The 20,016-nt window shown below is 39.4% G+C and overlaps 1 protein-coding gene across 7 annotated transcripts in view; it reads right to left on the bottom strand.

Moving 5' to 3' along the window:
- Positions 1–20,016, bottom strand: part of CHCHD3 (coiled-coil-helix-coiled-coil-helix domain containing 3) — a 293,654-nt gene that overhangs the window by 126,092 nt on the left and 147,546 nt on the right. The window contains exon 5 of one of the 7 annotated variants that reach the window (XM_074036004.1): positions 12,653–12,676. The exons of the other annotated variants lie outside the window; for them this stretch is intronic. Within the exon in view, the coding sequence (XP_073892105.1) occupies positions 12,668–12,676 (9 nt within the window). The 3' untranslated portion in view covers positions 12,653–12,667. Of the gene's footprint in view, positions 1–12,652; positions 12,677–20,016 lie in introns of those variants that run through there. 7 annotated transcript variants of the gene reach the window in all.

Consider the following 20,016-nt stretch of genomic DNA (forward strand, 5'->3'; position numbering starts at 1 on the left):
GTGTGTGTGTGTGTGTGTGTATTTTTCATAGAGACAGGGTTCCACCATGTTGGCCAGGCTGGTCTCAAACTCCTGACCTCGTGATCTGCCCACCTTGGCCTCCCAAAGTGCTGGGATTACAGGTGTGAGACACCACGCCCAGCCTAAGGCTCTATAACTTCTGATTAGTTTAGCACACAGCATCCACCTTTGCCAAAGAAAAGGAGTTGTGCTTGTCAGTTTACTTCATCAGTGATCTCTACTGATGCCTCAAAGTTCCAGAAATGACATTACAAACTCAATTATCTAAGCCTAAGCATACAACTGTGTTCAGCCAAGGTGGCCCATAATTAGTACTATTATGTACATCATTAATAGGAAATATATTTTTTCCACAGAATGGGGAAAACAAGTATTGAACTTAAAAAGTATGATCTAGTTTATTTGTTGTGGTAGACAACTCCTAAAATTCAAAGAAATATAAAAACAGTTATCTTTTCCAGACAACAGTCTTCAAATGTTCTCAAGCATTAAACCTGAAAGCTGGAACAAGGGGTGCCACTCTGGCAGACCCAGCGTGCCTTACATGACAGGAGCAGCCGGGGTGGGGGGAGGGTGCCTGACAGCCTGACAGAGATGTGTGTGCGCATGTGGTTCAGTGGGAGGACAGGGACTCTGAAATGACAGATAATCAGATTAACGAAACACACCAACTTGGAAATGATGAGGAATAAAGTTTCACTGGGAAAGCGAAAATAGAGAATAATAATATAAATTCAACAAAGAGGCCAGGCGTGGTGGCTCATGCCTGTAATCCCAGCACTTTGGGAGGTTGAGGCAGGCAGATTACCTGAGGTCAGGAGTTTGAGACCAGCCTGGCCAGCATGGTGAAACCCTGCCTCTATCAAAAATACAAAAATTAGCCGGGTGTGGTGGTACGTGCCTATAGTCCCAGCTACTTAGGAGGCTGAGGCAGGAGAGGTTGCAGTCGGCCAAGATCATGCCACTGCACCCCAGCCTGGGCAATAGAGCAGAACTCCATCTAAAAAAAAATAATAAAATAAATTCAACAAAGAAACACTCTGCAATCCTATCTACCTCAACAAGTTCTCAAGGGCATCCACTGGAAGGGAGCAGCAAAGATTTTGAGCTACGGTAAGGAGGAACAGATTTTGGGGAAACATGGGGTCAGGGACAGGACAACTGGGACAAACCTCAGAATAGACTGTGCCCAGTTAAGGGGGCAGAAACACAGGCTGGGAACCATAAGAAAGTTCTGGAAGTGACATGTGGAGGGCGGATGAGGACGATTTTTCTCACTCCTGCATGGTTCCCTCTGGTCTTTCCTTTTGAGCTGTTCCCCATACCTATCCCCTTCCTTATCTATCCTTCCACTTACCAGAAACCTTTTCCCACTCTCTTGTCTCTTTTTTTCTTTGCTCATTTCTTCTTCTACAATTTTATTTCCTCACTCTTTGTTCTCGCCCTTAGTGAGCTAAAACGTATGTGATGCATTAGAATTGTTTTGTTTTGAAGTTCAAAATAGTCAATTATTTCAAATTTCTGACTCCAAAAATCCCTAAGCACTAATCCTACCCCGACTATTTTATTTGTGCTCTGATTTCTTTTCTTCTCAAGATAATTCATAGTACTTAAGAGAGATTTCCTATCCCTGACTTAGCAGATACGTTCTTCATTCTTTTAATCTTTGCTCCTGTTGCCACCTAGCCAATCCTTGAACTTCTTCGTTAATTTTTAACTTTGTGAACTCAGGAATCAATGGGTACTAAGGACACGATATAGTTGGTGCTTTGCGGTGAGATTTTTTTTTTTTTTTTAATCAAACTTTGTTTTTTTTTTTTTCTTTGTAAAGCAAAATGAGCATTGTTGTTCTGGGATCACACACTGCAGAATCAACACATATGGGTGACAGTTCAGCAAAGGACTATGCCTCCCCACTGAAGGTAGATTTCCAAGTTTCTTGTGTCTAGTGACTGTCTGTTTTTCTAATTATTTCCCAATGATCTGGTTAAACAACCCTTCTCATCTCTGAATTCCATTTTGATTTTTTAAATCCACACTACTAATTTTAAATCCATTCTGTGTAGTTTCACTCTTCGTCCTAATTTGTTTACTGTTGTCTGGTTCTACCATGAAAGTGCTCTTTCAGAGAATTAGAAATATAACTAAATCACTCAGTAGGAAATATTACAAACTGATATAAGTGAAATCTTCTTGAGAAGCTCTTTTTACCTAAATACTTTGTTTCACATCACCATCCTGTTTTTGCTCTAGAATGTAAAGAACATGGTAGAAAATTACAGTAGTTACCCCTTTATCTGAGGGTCAACCATAGTCTGAAAATAAGTGAGTACTGTACAATAAGATATTGAGTGAGAGAGATGACATTCACATAACTTTTATTACAGTATATTGTTATAATTGTTCTAATTTATCATTAGTTATTGCTATTAATCTCTTACTATGCCTTTTTTTAAAAGACAAGGTCTCACTCTATCACTCAGGTTGGAGTGCAGTGGTGCAATCATGGCTTACTGTAGCCTCAACCACCTGGGCTTCAAGTGATCCTCCCACCTCAGCCTTCTGAGTAGCTGGGACCACCAGTGTGCACTACCATGCCCAGCTAATTTTATTTTTGGTAGAGATGGGGTCTCTCTATATTGCCCAGGCTGGTCTCATATGCCTGGGACTCAAGCAGTCCTCCCACCTCAGCCTCCCAAAGTACTGGGATTATAGGTGTGAACCACCATGCCTGGCTACTCTCCCTAATTTATAAATTAAAATTTATCATAGTATGTATGTATGGAGAAAAAATTACATATATAGGGTTTGGTACCATCTGCATTTCCGGCATCCACAGGAGGGTCTTGGAAGGAATCCTCAGTGGGTAAGGGAAGATTACTGTATTTATAATAAAGTCTGAGTGCATGCAAATGTTACAGACTGAATCCAAGCTTATGACTGCATTGTTGTTTTTAAAAATTACAACCATTGGATACAATGGTAGAACTTTGGACCTTGCTGGCTAGTTTATTATTCTGAATCTGGACAGAATCTGAAACTGTTCTGTACAACCCTATGGAAAAGATTAACCAACAGACTTTCCAGCTAAGGGGGAACTAGTTCCCATCTTTAAACTAAATCCCTTCTGCTGAAATTGAATTCTTAAAAAAAAAAAAAATTAATCCCACACTCAGACATAACTAGAAAAGAGCCAGTCATAATCCTCTATATCATACTGCTACACATAGTAGGAAAAAGTAATCCCTCAACCTTCTCCTCTTTTAACTAAATATCTGTATTATACAGCTAAACATTTCTTTATTCAACTTTTCAACTGCAATATGGATCTTTCCTATATATTTAAACTCTAAACTCTTGTGGTTCACTTAAATTTTTGAACCTTAGTTTCTTCATCTAAAAAAATTGAGCTAAAAATACCTGCCCTATTACTCATCTTTTGAGCATCAAATTATATACCTAAAAGCATTTTTAAGAGGTAAAAACAATATACCCATTCCAAGCAGGTATGTGAGCAAACAAAAGAGAAAAGATCAGAATGCAGAAAAGAAAAGACATAGGGACAACATGGTGAAGATTTTAGTCATTTTGTCTATATTCTCTGCACTAAACTAGAGCTAATTCATTCTGTGACAACCCCCAGGTTTAATTCCAATAAAGACTGGCTTAGCAATTCATACTGAGTTAAGATCTCACCTACCACTGTATTCAAAAAAAAATCTATAGCATTGAAAAGTCTTGAGTTGGCTGCTGGCAGGGGGATTATATAATTAGGGAGAGAAGGAAACTGAATCTCAGATGTAGCATTTACTTGCTTTAGGACCTTGGGAAGACTTCATGGGCTACCCAAGCTTTAGATTCCCCATCAGTAAAATGAAGCTAACCATTGGACCCTCCTCAATGGGCCGCTCGGAGAATTAAATAAGAGAGTTTGGGTAAAGCTCTGGCACAGTGCATGACATATTTGTGAAACACTCAGATACAATCAAGACTAGTAAGTGAAAAACAATTAAAAAGATACGTATGTACTTCACAATAAAGTTGTAATAAAATATCTAAGTAACAAAGTATTTCCCAATTGTCTCATATGAGAATCAGCCCTTTTCCACCAGTATGGTTCTGCTCAGTTCTCCGGAATCCTTCATTAACAGATTATCTACATTTTCAACTGTTTTCTTTAAAGGTCAGTAAGAACTAAAAGACTTAAAAGACTCAATCTGAGTGCAGAACCCTTCCATATTTCCCCTTAATCCTCCACCCCCCTTGCCTATACCTAATTCAAGGGCAAGTTTTTAAGTAAATCACCTTTACAAGTCTTCCCAAAGCACTCCGCTTATTTTTCATAGAAACAGCTACAGCTGACTTGACATTTAATAAAATTATGTAATAGAAACCACTGGCAAATAGGTGAATAAGCAAGCACAACTCACTCTTGGTAAGGAGCTGACTTAACAGATAAGAAACACACAGGAGTGTCAGAAAGTCTACCAGTGATGAGCATCAATGTGCCATGGACATTGCAAAGCAAGTCTTATGAGGGAATGGGAAGCTGTTTTCTCCACAAGGTGGATTCTGTGAAGGTCAGATAAGAGTCTGTACTGTATCTGAATCATCATCATCATTCATTTTACTCTAATCCTATATAGTTGGGTTTATTCTTAGAAGACCCCACGTAAATTGTCTGCCTTTCCTTGACCAAATAGTAACCTACGACAAGTTGATCTAACTGCCTTACCAAAATACTATAAAATATACTTTCAACTTGGCTAAATCCAGTCAAATGTTTTCAACATCTGTAGTAATTCTAGCTTGCAAGAGATAGAGACAGGAAAAGATCTAAGAATATGAAACACAAGGCATACTGCTGTTGGGCTCAGTTTAGTCACACGCCTCTATAAACAACAAATGTGAGTCTTTTGTGCACACTAAGTTTTGAGTGGCCCATGCATACACTACTGGATGAGCAAAGATGTCTTGTCTTGCTTCAGCTTTGATGACTGTGTTCCTTGGACCCAAACCATTAACTCCAAATGACTAGCCCTCTAACATCACTTCTAAAAGACCATATAACTACAAGCTGGTGTGTGTTGGAAAGCTGTGAGGAGTCTGACAAAAAAATCTGATGCTAATAATAAAGTGCTTCAGATTCCCATGGATTTACAAGTTACAGAATTCAAGGTTTTCCCTGGGGGAAAATGCTCTCACTTCTTGGGTTTCTGGGATGTTTTCTTAAGTGAGAGAAAAAGGGGTAGAGCCACAGCCAGCACACTGGGAATGCACATTGTCATCATGTCCTTCTCTATCCCTTTATCATAACATGAGTAGTCCATGGAGCAGGGCTGTACAAATACACACACAAGGAATAAGAATTGTCACTCTAATGATGGCATCAACAAACTATGGCCCAAATGTTGTCTTTTGGAAATAAAGTTTTATTGGAATACAGCCCATCCATTCGTTATTCATTGTCTGTCGCTGCTTCCACGCTACAATGACAGAGATAAGCATTGCAAGAGAACCCATGGCAGGCAAAGCCTAAAATATTTACTACCTGGTCCTTCACAGAAAAAGTTAGCTGGCCCCTGCTCTAATAGAGAATATGGTGCTTAAACAAACAAACGAAAACTAGAAAACCTAGCCCTCCTAACACTTTGGGGAAGAAAATAAATAGCAAAACAAAGGAGATGCTTATCTGACATGCAAGTCCTCCCAAAAATCATAGAAAAAGATGATTTAAATACACTATTCATTCACTGAATGACCAAACACACACAATGCAAATATTGCCTCAACTTCTTTTATTTATTGTTGTTTATTTGCTTACTCTGTCGTCATGAAAAAGCAAAAATAGTCATGAAGGTTCCAGATGCTGACAGAATGCTTTTTTGTGTTTTAGAAGCAAGTAAACAAATGGCCCATCCAATACAAGTTCAGGTGCTTGGTACTTCACTTAGAATCACAGGCTTGCTATGCCTCAAAATAAGAATGTAATCATTGTTCACTTAATTGTTGTATTGTTTATATGTATCTGTATTTTTTAAGTAGTCTCAGATCAAAGAAAAAACTATCTACAGACTGCCTTAAAAAAAAATCTGGCCTTATAATTTGTAATGAAAACAGCAAACCTTACCTCCTGAGACAGCTCAGCTTCTTTGTTGATAATTGTAAACATCACTTATTTTCTGTCCACTTACCTACAGTACTGGCTGGGGAAGTAGTACAGTAACGGGCATTGCTTTCAGTAAAATGGCAATTGATAGAAGTTATTTTCCAGCTATCATGCCCCATTTCCTCAAGATAAATCACCACCAGGAAGAAGCAAAACCCATGGAATATCATTAAGTATAGAACAAGAGAAGGAAAATACTGATATATGTAAACTGAACAATACTTTAGCTCTTTTATTATATTTGAGTAAATTATGACTACAATTTAAAAAAGATTCGAGGGTCTATATATACATTCAGCAAAAAGTTAAACTACACTCATAATGATACTAAAATTTTATAAATTTCTCTCCACCAAAGAATTCAAACCAATTATATATTCTTGAAATATACTTACACCACTACTTTCCTCCAGGCTCTGAAATTTCATTTAGGAAATGTAATAAAAGCAAGAAAATTCTGGGACAAGTTTCAGTATTCACCCCTTGAAACAGTTCTTTCTCAAAGTAATAAGATTAATAATCTGCAAGTCTCTGCATATTAGGCTCATCCTAAAAGTAAACAGCAAATAAACCCAATATTTGTTTGAAGGAAGTATCAAAAATCCCAATTTATAGGTAAATATACTGAAATAAAGAAGAGCTTGAGACCTTTATTAAATACAAAACAGAAATATATGACACACACAACAACAACAACAACAATAAAACACAAAACAGGATCAAGTCATCTTCTGAGGACTAAATTCTAAGGCAAGTGTTTGGAATTCTGAATGTATTTTTCCATTAGAAAATGGTCCTAAGGCAGCCTACAAAGCCTGAAGGGCACTTCTTATCACCAAGTCTCAGAGGATGATGACACTGGGCTGGTGAGAAGTCTAATTTCCCTACAGAACTCACAATTTCCATAAACAAAGAATTTATACTTTCAGAGGACTTGAGAAATCCTTTATTTTATGCCACATCTCTATTCAGAGGAGGAAAGAAAGACTTAACAAGAGCAAATGACTACCCAAAGATCCACAGCTAGAAACAGTATACAAGAAGCGCAGAGAAGAGCTGCCTCACTTCTACAGCTTGTCCTTGATGTGATGGATAGCTGAGCTAGACTTGACCAGTTTTCTTAAGCTCACAAAGAGAAATGGACCGAGTAAAGGAAAAAAACTGTTCCCAGCTTGGTAGGCAGGAGGTAGGACGTGGAAAAGGAGGTAATGGCTTCAGGTAAACATGGGCGTGCCTGGGAAGCTGCCTGAAGCCTATGGGTAGACATGAAGACAAAGGGTGGGTACAGCACAAGCACTGGACCCTTAAGAAGGAAGAAAAGGATTGACCAAACCTCTCCTGCCTCAAAAATTTGTTCGTAGGCATTAAATGTGACTTGTCCCAAGCAAAATTACTAATCACCACTAATCTCTGTGCTCATTAATCATCAGTACTCAGTTCACCATCTCCAAATCCCAAACACGAAATAGAACACCAGAGTTTTAAAAACTGCCAACATCCCACTGCAATGCAACTCACTCATGTGAGTCCAAGCCAGGTCCATATCCCATATTCTGCCTACTCATTAAAAGAGGCCTCAATATTGTATCCGTTTCTCTTCCTCTCTATACTTTTTTTTTTTAAGCAAACTTACTAGCAGGTACTGTTGATAAACTTTGATCAAAATGTCCATTGTGACTCTGAAATGTGTAAGTCATACTTCCCACTTGGGCAAGAAGCTATTCTGATTATTTGACTTCATAATCCAAGTGGGTTAACCAATTTTTGTAGAGTTTTATTCACTCTCAGGGTTTGGCCAGAGTTAAGACTCCCAACTTTGTCTTAGATTTACTTACAAATAGCTACCCTGTATTTCAAGTATGGGGCAACCAACCAGCAAAGCAACTACTTCTTACTTTTCTAAATCACAACCCTTGGCCAATAATGAGGAAACACCATTCCAAATGACGTTGATTCATCAAACCTATCCATCCAAGATTGTGCAGAGCATTAAAACTTACATGTAAAATCATCATGTGAAAAACTACTCATTCCCCAACATGCAGGATCTGAAAAATGGTCCAGAAGGAACACCAGAATGAAAGAGTCACTTAGAATAGGAATTCAAGACAACCAGAATATTGTCTTGCTCTAATAGGCACAAAGCATATACCTTTCAAATATATATCACAAAAGATATTATCACAACAATGTCATAATAAACTTGACTGAAATTCCAACCAAAATTGATCAAAATTCAAATACACCAATAGACCCTTCTAATAATTTTTAAATTTAGATTCAAAAACCAATATTTACATGAATAGTCCTTTTTCAAAAGTTGGGTTGATATTTCAGTTGGTTTTAAATGTCTTTATGTTTCAGCACAGTTGGATAAAGTATGGCTGTCTATTTATAGACAGACAGATTTGTGTGACTGGACACTTCAAACTCGCCTTTTCCATATGGATAAGAGATAAGATTAGACATAGATAAAAGTAAATATGCCAAATATTCAGAGGGAAGAAAATAAAAATAATTCCATTTATACAATGACCAGACTTTGGGGACTTACAACCAACTGGAATATAGTAGTTATGTTGAATAAGGTTGTTTTTTTTTTTTATTCATAGCAAGAGGGCTATCAGTTTATACATCTGAGCGTTTATATGAGGGTTCTAATGTACCTTCAGATCCTCAGCCATAAAATTACTCATAAAATAGGACAACAAATCAGAACCCAAGTTCTAAATCCAAATAAACATATTTTTTCAAATATGTCTTGTCAATGGGAAATAGACTTGAAGATAGACCACACCACCAATCTGATTTCCCAGCAGCCAGAAATACTTTTGGCCTTTAGTCCCTAAAAACCTTGTGCCTATGTAAACACTCTGCTATCCTAACATTAAAAAGAAACAGATATATGGAAGTTCAACTTGATTTAGAGAAGGAATGAGAAAGATAAAGCACAAAAATTAACACACAGATGAATTGTTTAAATAATTTATTAGCTCTATGCAATAAGTGAATGGAGTCTTAGATTTTTAGAGAATATTACATTCCTTTGTAGACAACAGTAATAAACTATGCAATTCATCAGAACCATAAGAATAACATTCGGCTTATAAATCTTGGAGTAGACATTCAATTCAACTAGAAGAAAAATGGGACTTTGACCACAGCTGGAGAAATAAGGAATGGGAGGCAAAAGAAATTTTGGCATTTCCATGAGAGTAAGATCAGTCAGAAGGATAAGATTAGGTGACAATGATGAGACTAGGAATGAGAGAGGCCTGCATAGTGAAATATGAAATGCATCTTATGGAAATTTTGAAGACTAATAATGATCAAACAGTAGTGGTACAGTTTTGGCCTGACATCTCACACTAGTCTCACAATAATAGTATGACATACATACATACATAAATCACAGACTGAAGAACAAAGCAGGGTATAAAAGAAAGGTCAATTATTTTTAATTTATTAACATGTCAGTGTCTCACCATTAAAGTCCAATTCATTATTCTTGGTTTTAAGTATAGGTAAAAATTAATCTCTCCTCATCTTGCCCTACCACAACTTGAAATTGAGACTACAAACCACCAAGAGTTCATTTAAAAGGGTCTCACTGGTTCTGGTCATAGTAAAGAATTAAAATATTGTTTTTTAAACCTCTTTTTCTGTAAAGCCTAGCAACTACAGAACATCCATTCGAAATGTTTATGATGCCAGAGTTCAAACTGCGGGGCAGGTATTCTCAGACGGGGATCTTTAAAGGACTCCCCACTTAGCTGAAATAGAGACAAGTAATATTTCAACACAAATACATTCCTTTAAGATGTGTATCTTTGGGACATGCATCAAAATGTATGAACACCAAATTTCCAGCTCTTTCTCTGTCTTAAAACACAGACACACACATACAGCATTTGGCGTGCAGTAACACCTAGCATCTGAGTGCCACACGCCTGGAGAGAGATCTAAGGCTGCAACAAATTCAACCAGATCCCATTTCTTTAAGGTCCAGAACTGAAAAGAACTGCTGAACACTGGGGGTGAACCTGTATCCCTTTGATCTCCATTGGAACAAAAAAGCAAAATGACATGCTCAAATGAAAAATCATTTATAATGGATGAAAGAAGGGCTATTCTTTCTTTGAATTCTATCTGTTTGGAGGAAATAGGTGGGAGAGCTTTGAGGAAAAAATAAATTCTCAAAACACAAAACAATCCTTATAAGATAATACCAATAATGGAGTAGGGGTGGGAGAAATGGTAGGAAAAGGATGCTGTCCCCATTAGAAAAGGGAGAGGTTCTTATTAAAAAAAAAAAAAAAAAAAAAAAGGAGGAGACAGTTTCTCATTTAAGTAACACTAATTTTAAAAGAACCTGATTATAGTGCAAAGCTGCAAGTACAAGCCACTGATACATCATGCATTAACCCGGTACTACTGTGACTCCGGAATTTATTTCAAAATGACAGAAGTTTCACTACCACTTTCCAGCAACGTTTACTACTTTTTAAGATGTAAATGTTGGGAGTAAAAATTTGTCTAGGTGCCAATTTCAATGTTAAAATTGCACTTAATTAAATGCCTTATTTACACGGGACATGGTTCCCCACCCCATCCCAAGTTACACCTTCAGGACAGTAATGTAAGGTTTTTATTTAGTTTGTCTTACTTACATTTAGTAATTTAATATTTGTGCAGACTCAGATCTGTACGATGTTCAGCAAGCGTTCATCACACACGTATATACCCCAGCTATAATACAAGTGTATATCCCAGCTAGAAAAACAGAGGAATACCACATCGTACTTGTCCTCTAAGAGCCTGCTGTCCACTGGAGAAGTGGAGCACAAACACAGAGCACCAACAAACTTCATAACGAAAACGTTTCCAAAAGATGAGCCTCACAAACGAGTTGGGGATGGGGGAAAATGCAAATGTATATTCACAAGGAAAGGTATTAAAGCATGGAGGGATGGTAGCCTAAAAGACCACAGTAGGTTCAGCACCTACCAATGGTTCAGGGAGATGAAGTCCAAGCTACACTTAGAAAAATGGTCAGAGATGAAGCAGCAAAAGCAAGCAAGGCAGACTATGAGGATGAGCCATCTACCACTCTGAAGTGCCAGATTTAGCTGAAGATCACGGCAAGCTACCACGGGGTTTCCTGCATAGGAATCAGATACGCCATCCCAGAGGCAATGTGGAACACAGAGGCAAGTAGAGTAGTTGGGATATGCTTGAAGCAGTATAGGCCAAATGAAGGCCAGAACAATGTCCGAGACAGCAAGTTTGGAATCCCAACTTATAAGTTACTGGTATCAGTAGAGTTTGGAAAGGGGTAGAGGGGTAGCAAGGAGGATAGCTAGATTTCAGACAGAGATGGCAGTCTCAATCACTGAGAAAGAGAACACCAGTTTCTGAAGAAGCTGACAGTGGGAAGGAAGACTAGTTCAGAGTTACGTGTTGAAAAGTACAGCATAAGAATATAGATCCTGGAGCTGCTGGTTTATATCTGATGGCTGAGATCTGATGGCCTGCTGGGTGTGGACGAGACTGCACATGGAGAGTTTAGACACTGAAAAGGAAGTATGCTATCCGTAAAAGGAATTTGTGAGGCACAAATGAGATAATGTACATAATTGCATACTGTAAGCCGCGCTTTTGATATGCAGTCTTCCCCTGGTATCTGCAGAGGATTGGTTCCAGGACCCCCTTTAGATACCAAAGTCCACAGATGGTCAAGTCCCTCATACGAAACGGCATCATATTCGTAAACAACCTATGCACATATTCCCATATACTTTAAATCATTTCTAGAGTACTTATACCTAATACAATGTAAATGCTATGTAAATAACTGTTAACACTGTATTGTTTTTAATGTGTATTTTTTGTTGTTGCATTGTTAAGTTTTTCCCCCAAATATTTTAAATCCATGTATGGGTGAATTTAAAAATACAAAACCCATGGATACAGAGGGGTAACTGTATAGGTATTTTCGTTTTAACAAAACATCAGAATCCATCCTGTTTATCAAGAATCTCTACTGAGATGCCTTTTTATGAGCAGCTCTCTATTACGGAATACAGCTATGATTAGAATTCAAAGTCCAAGGGAACTTTAGGAAGCATAGGCTATTGCAATTTCTTCATAAAGATTACATAGAAACCCATGCCCCCAGATTACAACCACGAACAGTTAAGAGCCCACTGTAACAAGTCCATAAAATACATACTAGCTCACTGCCCAAAATGCAGTATAGAAAGTGGTTTCACTGAAAACTATAAATTTTCTACAAACTACTCCTGCTTCTGGTTCCTTCCTTAGCTGTGCTTGTTAAGCACAAAGAAGCTAAATGAGAAAGTTACCTTTTCTTTGAATATACACACCAAGTCTCTGGAACCTCTGCATGCATTCCTAATTTCTCAACAGCCATCAACCAGATCTGCTCCTCATCCAGAAAAGTAGACATCAAACAATCTAGCATATCTGTAAATGCAGGGACAGCAGGTAACTTGATAAAGTATGTAACAAACCTCAGACTCACCAAGTTTTCAACACTGTACCTCGCCCAGGCCTTTTATAATACTGTGCAACAGCTGCTGTTAAGTTAGATGGAAGCAACTGGTTAAAAACAGCTTGAATTTCTAAAGCATGTGTTATTTTTCAAAAAATGAAAGACACTGTTAAAATAGCTCTATTCCTTACATATCTATTAAACTGTTTAAAATTGACAATCTTTAATTTAAGCCTATTCTTGGAACTAGATGTCCATTTCCACCGTCAGAAAGTCAGAACAGATTTCACAAGCACTGGAGGTACACAATCTTAGGACTCATAAGTAGGTTTCAGCAAGAAAAAACTAACCTTACAGAAAACAAACCTGTCAGACATCTTTAAGACTTCCTTTTAATTTTTTAATTTTACCTGCAAAGTATCTCAACCTACTCCTAAAGACATCTTTACCCTGAAGGATCTCCTAACGTATTCATTTATTCATACAAAAAAAACCTGATTTATATAGTTGTGAAATAGACCCCATAAGGCAACCCCAGCCTCATTCTCTCATCATGACACAGAACCGGGCCAGGTTCCAGAAGACAGTCCACTAAGCCCCAGCTAAAGAGTAGGCTGGGGACTCTAGTTGGAGGCTGGAGTCCACGTCTGATTCAGAAGGAATCCTATCTTCCTGGTCAGAATGAGGAAAAGGACAGGCCAGCCAAGACGTGTAACATGAAGAGAGTGACATCATGGATAAAGGATAAAAAGTGAAAAAATTCTATGAGGCCTGGGTGAATGCTGAAGTTAGGAAAGATGTGCCAGGAATGGGCCAATTAAGTCAGGGAAGCAATATCAATATCTGATTAGCAATGAAGATGCACTTCTCAGGTCACCGGAATAGAATTGCATCACAAGTGTCTTATCTGACTGTGTACACCTTGGGCTGTCTTAGCCTCCTACTCTAAAGAATAAACGGGGCCAGGCGTGGTGGCTCACGCCTGTAATCCCAGCACTTCAGGAGGCCAAGGTGGGTGGATCACCTGAGGTCAGGAGTTCGAGACCAGCCTGGTTAACATAGTGAAACCCCGTCTCTACTAAATATACAAAAATTAGCCAGGCATGGTGGTGCATGCCTGTAATCCCAGCTACTGGAGAGGCTGAAGCAGGAGAATCACTTGAACCTGGGAGACAGAGGTTGCAGTGAGCCAAGATCACGCCACTGCACTCCAGGCAGAGCAAGAGAGCAAGACTCTGTCAAAAAAAAAAAAAAAAGAATAAATGGACTCAGCATTAACAGAAGAACACAAAATATCAATAATTCCATTAATTGAGAAAATGGAGGCCATTCAGGAGGAATCCTCCCTCCCTTTTAAATTTGCTCAGGTCATCCTTGCTTTTCTCCGTCTCTTACCCTGAAGCAGGGTTATTCTTCGCTTTCCAAGGACTAGTTCTACCCTTGAACCTATTCCCTCCCCAAATCCTGAGATTTTGCTACATCAACTTATTATCACCTCTTTCTTACATTTTTGATCCTTCTCTTGCCATTGGCTTCTTTCCCTCAACTCTCAAACATAATACCTTTAAAGAAAACCACCCAAAATAACTGCTACTTCTTCAAGGTACATAATCTTTATCACCTTTCTTTCAAAGCTTAAAATCTTCACAGAATAATAACTACCCTGGCTATTCCCTTTTTTCCTCTTCTTTAACCACCTGAAATCTGGGTCCTGATTTCAACACTATTTTTTATTATGTACATATTACAAAGGGATAGCAACTAATGGTTCAACAGGTTTCTCACTGAGGCTCATTTCACTGGCCGTCTCTGGAAACTTCACCTCTGAGAGACCCCTTACTTCTTGACTCACTCTCTCTCTCTTTTGTTGGCTGTTTGAACACTCATGGTTCATCCTCCCTCTGCCTTGCAGATGGCTCCTGCATAGTCTCCGATGCAACTCTTTCTCAACCTGCTGCTTTACAGGTTGGTATTCTCCAAAATTCCGCCTTTGTCTTCTTTCTTCTCTCCACACACTATTTCTTGGCAATCTCACCCATTCCCAGAGCTTCATCACTTTGAGAAGGATTCCCATAACTCTCTCTATTCCTGGCTGCTCTCCCCAGTTCCAAACATATGTTTCCAACTTATTTAATGAACACAGCTACAAGGATATCTTGAAGGGACCTCAAACACAGCAATATGAAACATAACTTGTCCTTAACCCAATCTAAAGCTGTCAATATCTTGCTAGTCACTGAGCTCCACACTGCAGTCATCTTTTACTTCTTGGCATACTCCATGACTAGGGCTATGGTGGGCCCAGAGAGACAGGAAGAGAAGAATTCATGAGTGGGCACAGGAAGCTTTCCCTTATGGTAAAGGGGTAGATGCTTGAGAGCTGATAGGCCTCTTTCCTCAGCTTAACATATGAAAGTCAGAGAACCTATGGTTCTGATTGCCATGAATATGGCATGTTGTTTCCTGCATGATGGCTGTAATGACAACAGAATTTTGGATTTACTCTGTGAGAAACTAAGGCAAGAGAAAGCCTCATCCAGTCACTTGGGTCCTCAACTCATTACATACCCTTGCAATTGCTTGTTTGTTGGTTCAATAATAAACCTAAATGACAGAAATCTTAAACAGAAATATGATTCTTATCAGTCTTCAAGCTGGAGTAAGCTTTATAGTGTTGCCTAACTTACTTCCTCCTTCTTAACCTCCCACTTTTTTTTTTTTTTTTTTTTTTTTGAGACGGAGTCTCGCTCTGTTGCCCAGGCTGGAGTGCAGTGGCGCGATCTCTGCTCATGCAACCTCCACCTCCCTGGTTCAAGCAATTCCCCTGCCTCAGCCTCCTGAGTAGCTGGGATTACAGGGTCACGCCACCAAGTCTGGCTAATTTTTTTTTGCGTTTTTAGTAGAGAGTGGCTTTCACCATGTTGGCCAGACTGGTCTCGAACTCCTGACCTCAGGCAATCCGCCCACCTCAGCCTCCCAAAGTGCTGGGATTACAGGCATGAGCCACTGCCTCCGGCCCCCACTCTAAATTTTATTCCAACCTCAGCAATGTCTCTCACATATAATCCATCATTTGAATTCCCATGAACAATCCCCGAATGCAGAGTGTTTCCACTTGTTTGGAAGGCTGTACCACATTTCTAACATATTTCACCCTTTCTTCTCCCCTACCCTTTTTCCCAGCAACACTTCCACCAGAGGCAGTTTAGCTGTTCTCTACCCTCCACTCCTATCCTGTTATCAGCCCTTCCTCACCCCAGCACCCTACGTTCTAGCAACATTAAGTTACTCAGCATCCTAAAGTTGAACCCATGTTCTCCCATCGCTATACCTTTTCGATCCAGCTGTTCTCTCAGGCTGAATGCCAGACACATTTCAAATCCCTATGCCCCCTGCAGCTCCGACACTCACTCTTCTAAGACACTGTACCAGGTTTTTTTCCTCATTCACCCCATGGCCCAGTCCCATGTCCAGGGCTTGAATTACTCAGCCCTTTAGCACTTTGTGTTTCTATCTCTATGCAGGTATCAGTCTTCTAACTAGAATTTAAGACCCAAGAGAGTTAAAGTTTTGAGGTTGCTTTGTAACCCCAGAAGCACTAATACAGCAGTCACCACACAGACGGCAGCATACCATTGTGGGAAAACTCCAGAAGTGGAGAAACAAGAGTGACAAGCAGGGATCGAGTGACAAGCAGGGATCGAGTGACAAGCAGGGATCGAGTGACAAGCAGGGATCGAGTCACGATCTCCTCACGTATGTTGCGGCAGTGATTTCCATCTAGTTACTTAACGTTTTGATTCGCATTCCCCTCATCAATAAATGTTAAATAATAATTATTAACTTTGGATTTTTCTAAGGACCACATGAGATAACATATATAAAAGTTATTTGGAAAACCACTACAATGCAAACAAATATAAGACAGTATTATTATCAAGATATTTTGCATAATGTTTGTTGAAGACTGACCCAAACTTATCTTTCTACAGAAGAAAAATTGCTATAAATGATTAAGTACTTTTCTACAGGAACTAGAAGCAACAAAAACATGAAAGTGGTTTGCTCACTGGTAATAGCTGATCTCATTAAGGTCACCGTATTGTTTTCTTATACTAGAACATAAGATGCTAATCAAAGTATTAAAACTAGACTTTAAAATGCAGTATTTTTTAGCCTTCTGTATAACTTTAGGCATTAATATGGGTAAACTAATCATTATATTAGATGATGATTACTCAGATGCCTAAATGCTAAGTTACATCTTCAATACAAATGTCAATTAAATGAAACAGCTCTTGAAAAAGAAGTTATATTGTTTTTCTTTCTGATTCAACATTAATATAACTATCTACACTCTCACTGACTATTGTAAATGACCTTGTAAATTTTAAGTTCTGTAGGAAGAATGGGTTCGATGCTGCCTCCCCTCCCCCCACTGACACACACATTTAACACCCTGTCTGCATTACTTCTGAAAAGAAGAAACCCACTGTGCAGCAGGCGGTGGGAAATATAATGCAGCTTTACACTGCATCATGAAAGCAAGAAAACAGCCAGCTGTGAGGCAGAAATAGCACAAAATTTTGAGTTGCAAACCCAAGGGACCTTCAGGTAACATTGAAAGTGCTCCTGAATGATGAATAGCTGATTTTTTTTTTCAGACTCACGATGGACACTGCAGGATATATTTAACATATTAATTTTTAGTTTCAAAAGCAATAAACCTGTTGGTCAGACGGAAGCCTGACACTCACAGCAGCCGATCTATCAATCAATCCAACATGGCTGGGCTCTGCCAGTAGCCCCTGACACCAATTAGGAAACTAAAATAGTGAACTGCTGCTACCAGGTTATAGTTTTGCCAATTAGAGCACATCCCGGGTGAGAGGGACCAATGAATGCTAGCACTTAGGGTCAGGAGAGAGAGGTGAAAAGAGCCGCATGTAATGTGACATGAAAAAGAAAAATTGCAGGAGGGACACAGAAAAGAATCAAGACAGTGTGGAATCAAACAGCACATTTTATTGTTCACTTGTCAAACACATGCAGACACTAAGACAAAGCAAAAACAAGGCGCTTCCCTAGGTCTCTACCCTGGAAGGCACTGTTTATTGGCCTCCGCAACTTGCCAGCCAATCACTGCCATCCATGCACGCTGAGGCTGCCGTCTCCCACTGTTCCCCTTTAGTGAGGATTCACAAGTTAAGCCGCTGCACACAGGGCCTTCACGTCAGGCCCTCACGTCAAAGGCAGACCACTGATAGACACATATCAAAGTGCTGGAAGGACAATATTTCCAATCAGGCTCATTATTAGCACATACACCTTTTTTGCTAAATTTTCTCGTTTTTACATCCTACAAAATTGTAGGGACCTCCTTTAAATTTTTTCACCTGAGCTTCTCTTCTAAACCATGACTCAGAGCCCTGACTTACCCAACGTCATAAAATCTAAGGACCTCAAAATCATTCCCTGTGAGGCCCTTCATCTAGCAACTATTTCCTGCCTCAGAATACCTTCTCTTAATTCCATTTGAAGGGCTCCCAGCTGATCTTGTCTGTTTTGTGTCATCTGAAAAAGCAAATGGCAAAAAGCAAGGCTGACACAAAAAGACTGTCCAGAGTATGAAGTTTTAAACAACAAGGGTCACTTTCAGATTCAGATGGAAAACCGAGGTCTTGACCAGTTTCATACATTTGTTAAGGAGAATCCATCCTGAGTTAGATGAAAACAACAGGCAAAAACATCCTGAACGTTAAACGGAACAGTTATTTTTCATCAAGGGCAAAATGTAATTTTCACTTATCAACTGAGTCACATTTGTTGTAACATATTTTCCACAGAATCTAATGGTAATCCCACTATAGTGACTCAAATTTAACTCTGGTTACTCTGCTCTGCTGCTGTCAATTCTGCCATAGGTTTATAAGAAGGGGCCACGTGATTTCTGATGGCGTGCTCAGCATGCCATACACATCAAGAGAAGTATGTATTTCAGTGACGATGTGCAAAACATCAGCCAGACGTTATCATAAGGCTCTTCTAAAATGTTCTATGGCCCTAATAACATAAAATAGATTTTCCCTCTAGAATCTCAGCTGCCTTTTGAAATCACTGGAGAGTTTTGAAAAATACTGGGTCCCAATTTGCAGAGATGTTGATTTCACTGGTTGGGAGTGATGTCTGAGAACCAGGATTTCTGTTAAAGACCTGATTTAGCCCACACCTGGGTACCCCTAATCCCATAAATGTACTCAATAACAAAACACACCATTAAAAAAACTAGATGTCACCTGATCCAATGATAGTACATAACAGAAAGGTTTATTACACACTCGGGCACAGGAAAGGTGAAAAGAATCCCTGGGCAAAGGGGCTCACTGGCAAAAGGGCTCTCATGTCTGGCAGAAGAAGAGACAATGTGCCAGGTCCTGGGGACACACATACAGGACCAGAGTGCGCCAGTGGGATTTCTTAATAATGATGGGTGGAGGACTCGTTTCAGGTAGCCCATCTGGGTTGTGGGTGGATGTCAAAGGCACAGAATAAGTTGCCTTGCCTTCAGCCTAAACTTAATGGGCACTGCAGAAGTAAATAAAGCTGGGGCACTTGACGATTTCCACCCTGGCAGATTAAAGGTCTAGCTAAATGCCATTTCACTGGGAGGGACTTACTGGACCTAACTCTCCCTCTCTACAGCAGCCAAGGCTGAGAACTACTACTCTAGAAGAGTACTTCCCAAACTCTGATTTGCCTAAGGATTCACCTGGTGATCTTGTTAAATTGCAGATTCTGCTTCAGTAGGTCCAAGATAGGCTGGAAAGTCCCACTTGTGATAAGTTTCCAGGTGATGCCAATGCCACTGCTCTACACACCGCATTTGGTTCTATTCCTTGAAACACCCTCTCACTGAGTTACAGGACTTTCACAAATCAAAATCCTATCACGGTCCTGGGCTCACACATTGAGGATCTCTTTGGAGGATTTCTATATCCTAGAGAAATTCACAATCCATGGGGTGGGACACAGATAAGAGGAGAAATGCTGCAGTCCACAGTTCTCTATGACCTTACCTCACGTTGCTGTTCTTCATACGCTTACCTGATTCTGAAACCAAATATATAGTTACATACCTAGTTGCTTTCATATTTAACGACTGTCTTTCCCACCAGAATACACGCTCCAAGAGAGCAGTGGCCTGTGTATCACATTCCCTACTGTAACTCTAGAGCCTGAAACAGGGCCATGATGCAGTAGATACTCAACAAATGTTTGCTTCCTCAAAAAGGATTGAATGAGATGACACGGA

The sequence above is a fragment of the Macaca fascicularis genome, chromosome 3 (genome assembly GCF_037993035.2).
Source record: "Macaca fascicularis isolate 582-1 chromosome 3, T2T-MFA8v1.1".
NCBI lineage: Eukaryota > Metazoa > Chordata > Mammalia > Primates > Cercopithecidae > Macaca > Macaca fascicularis.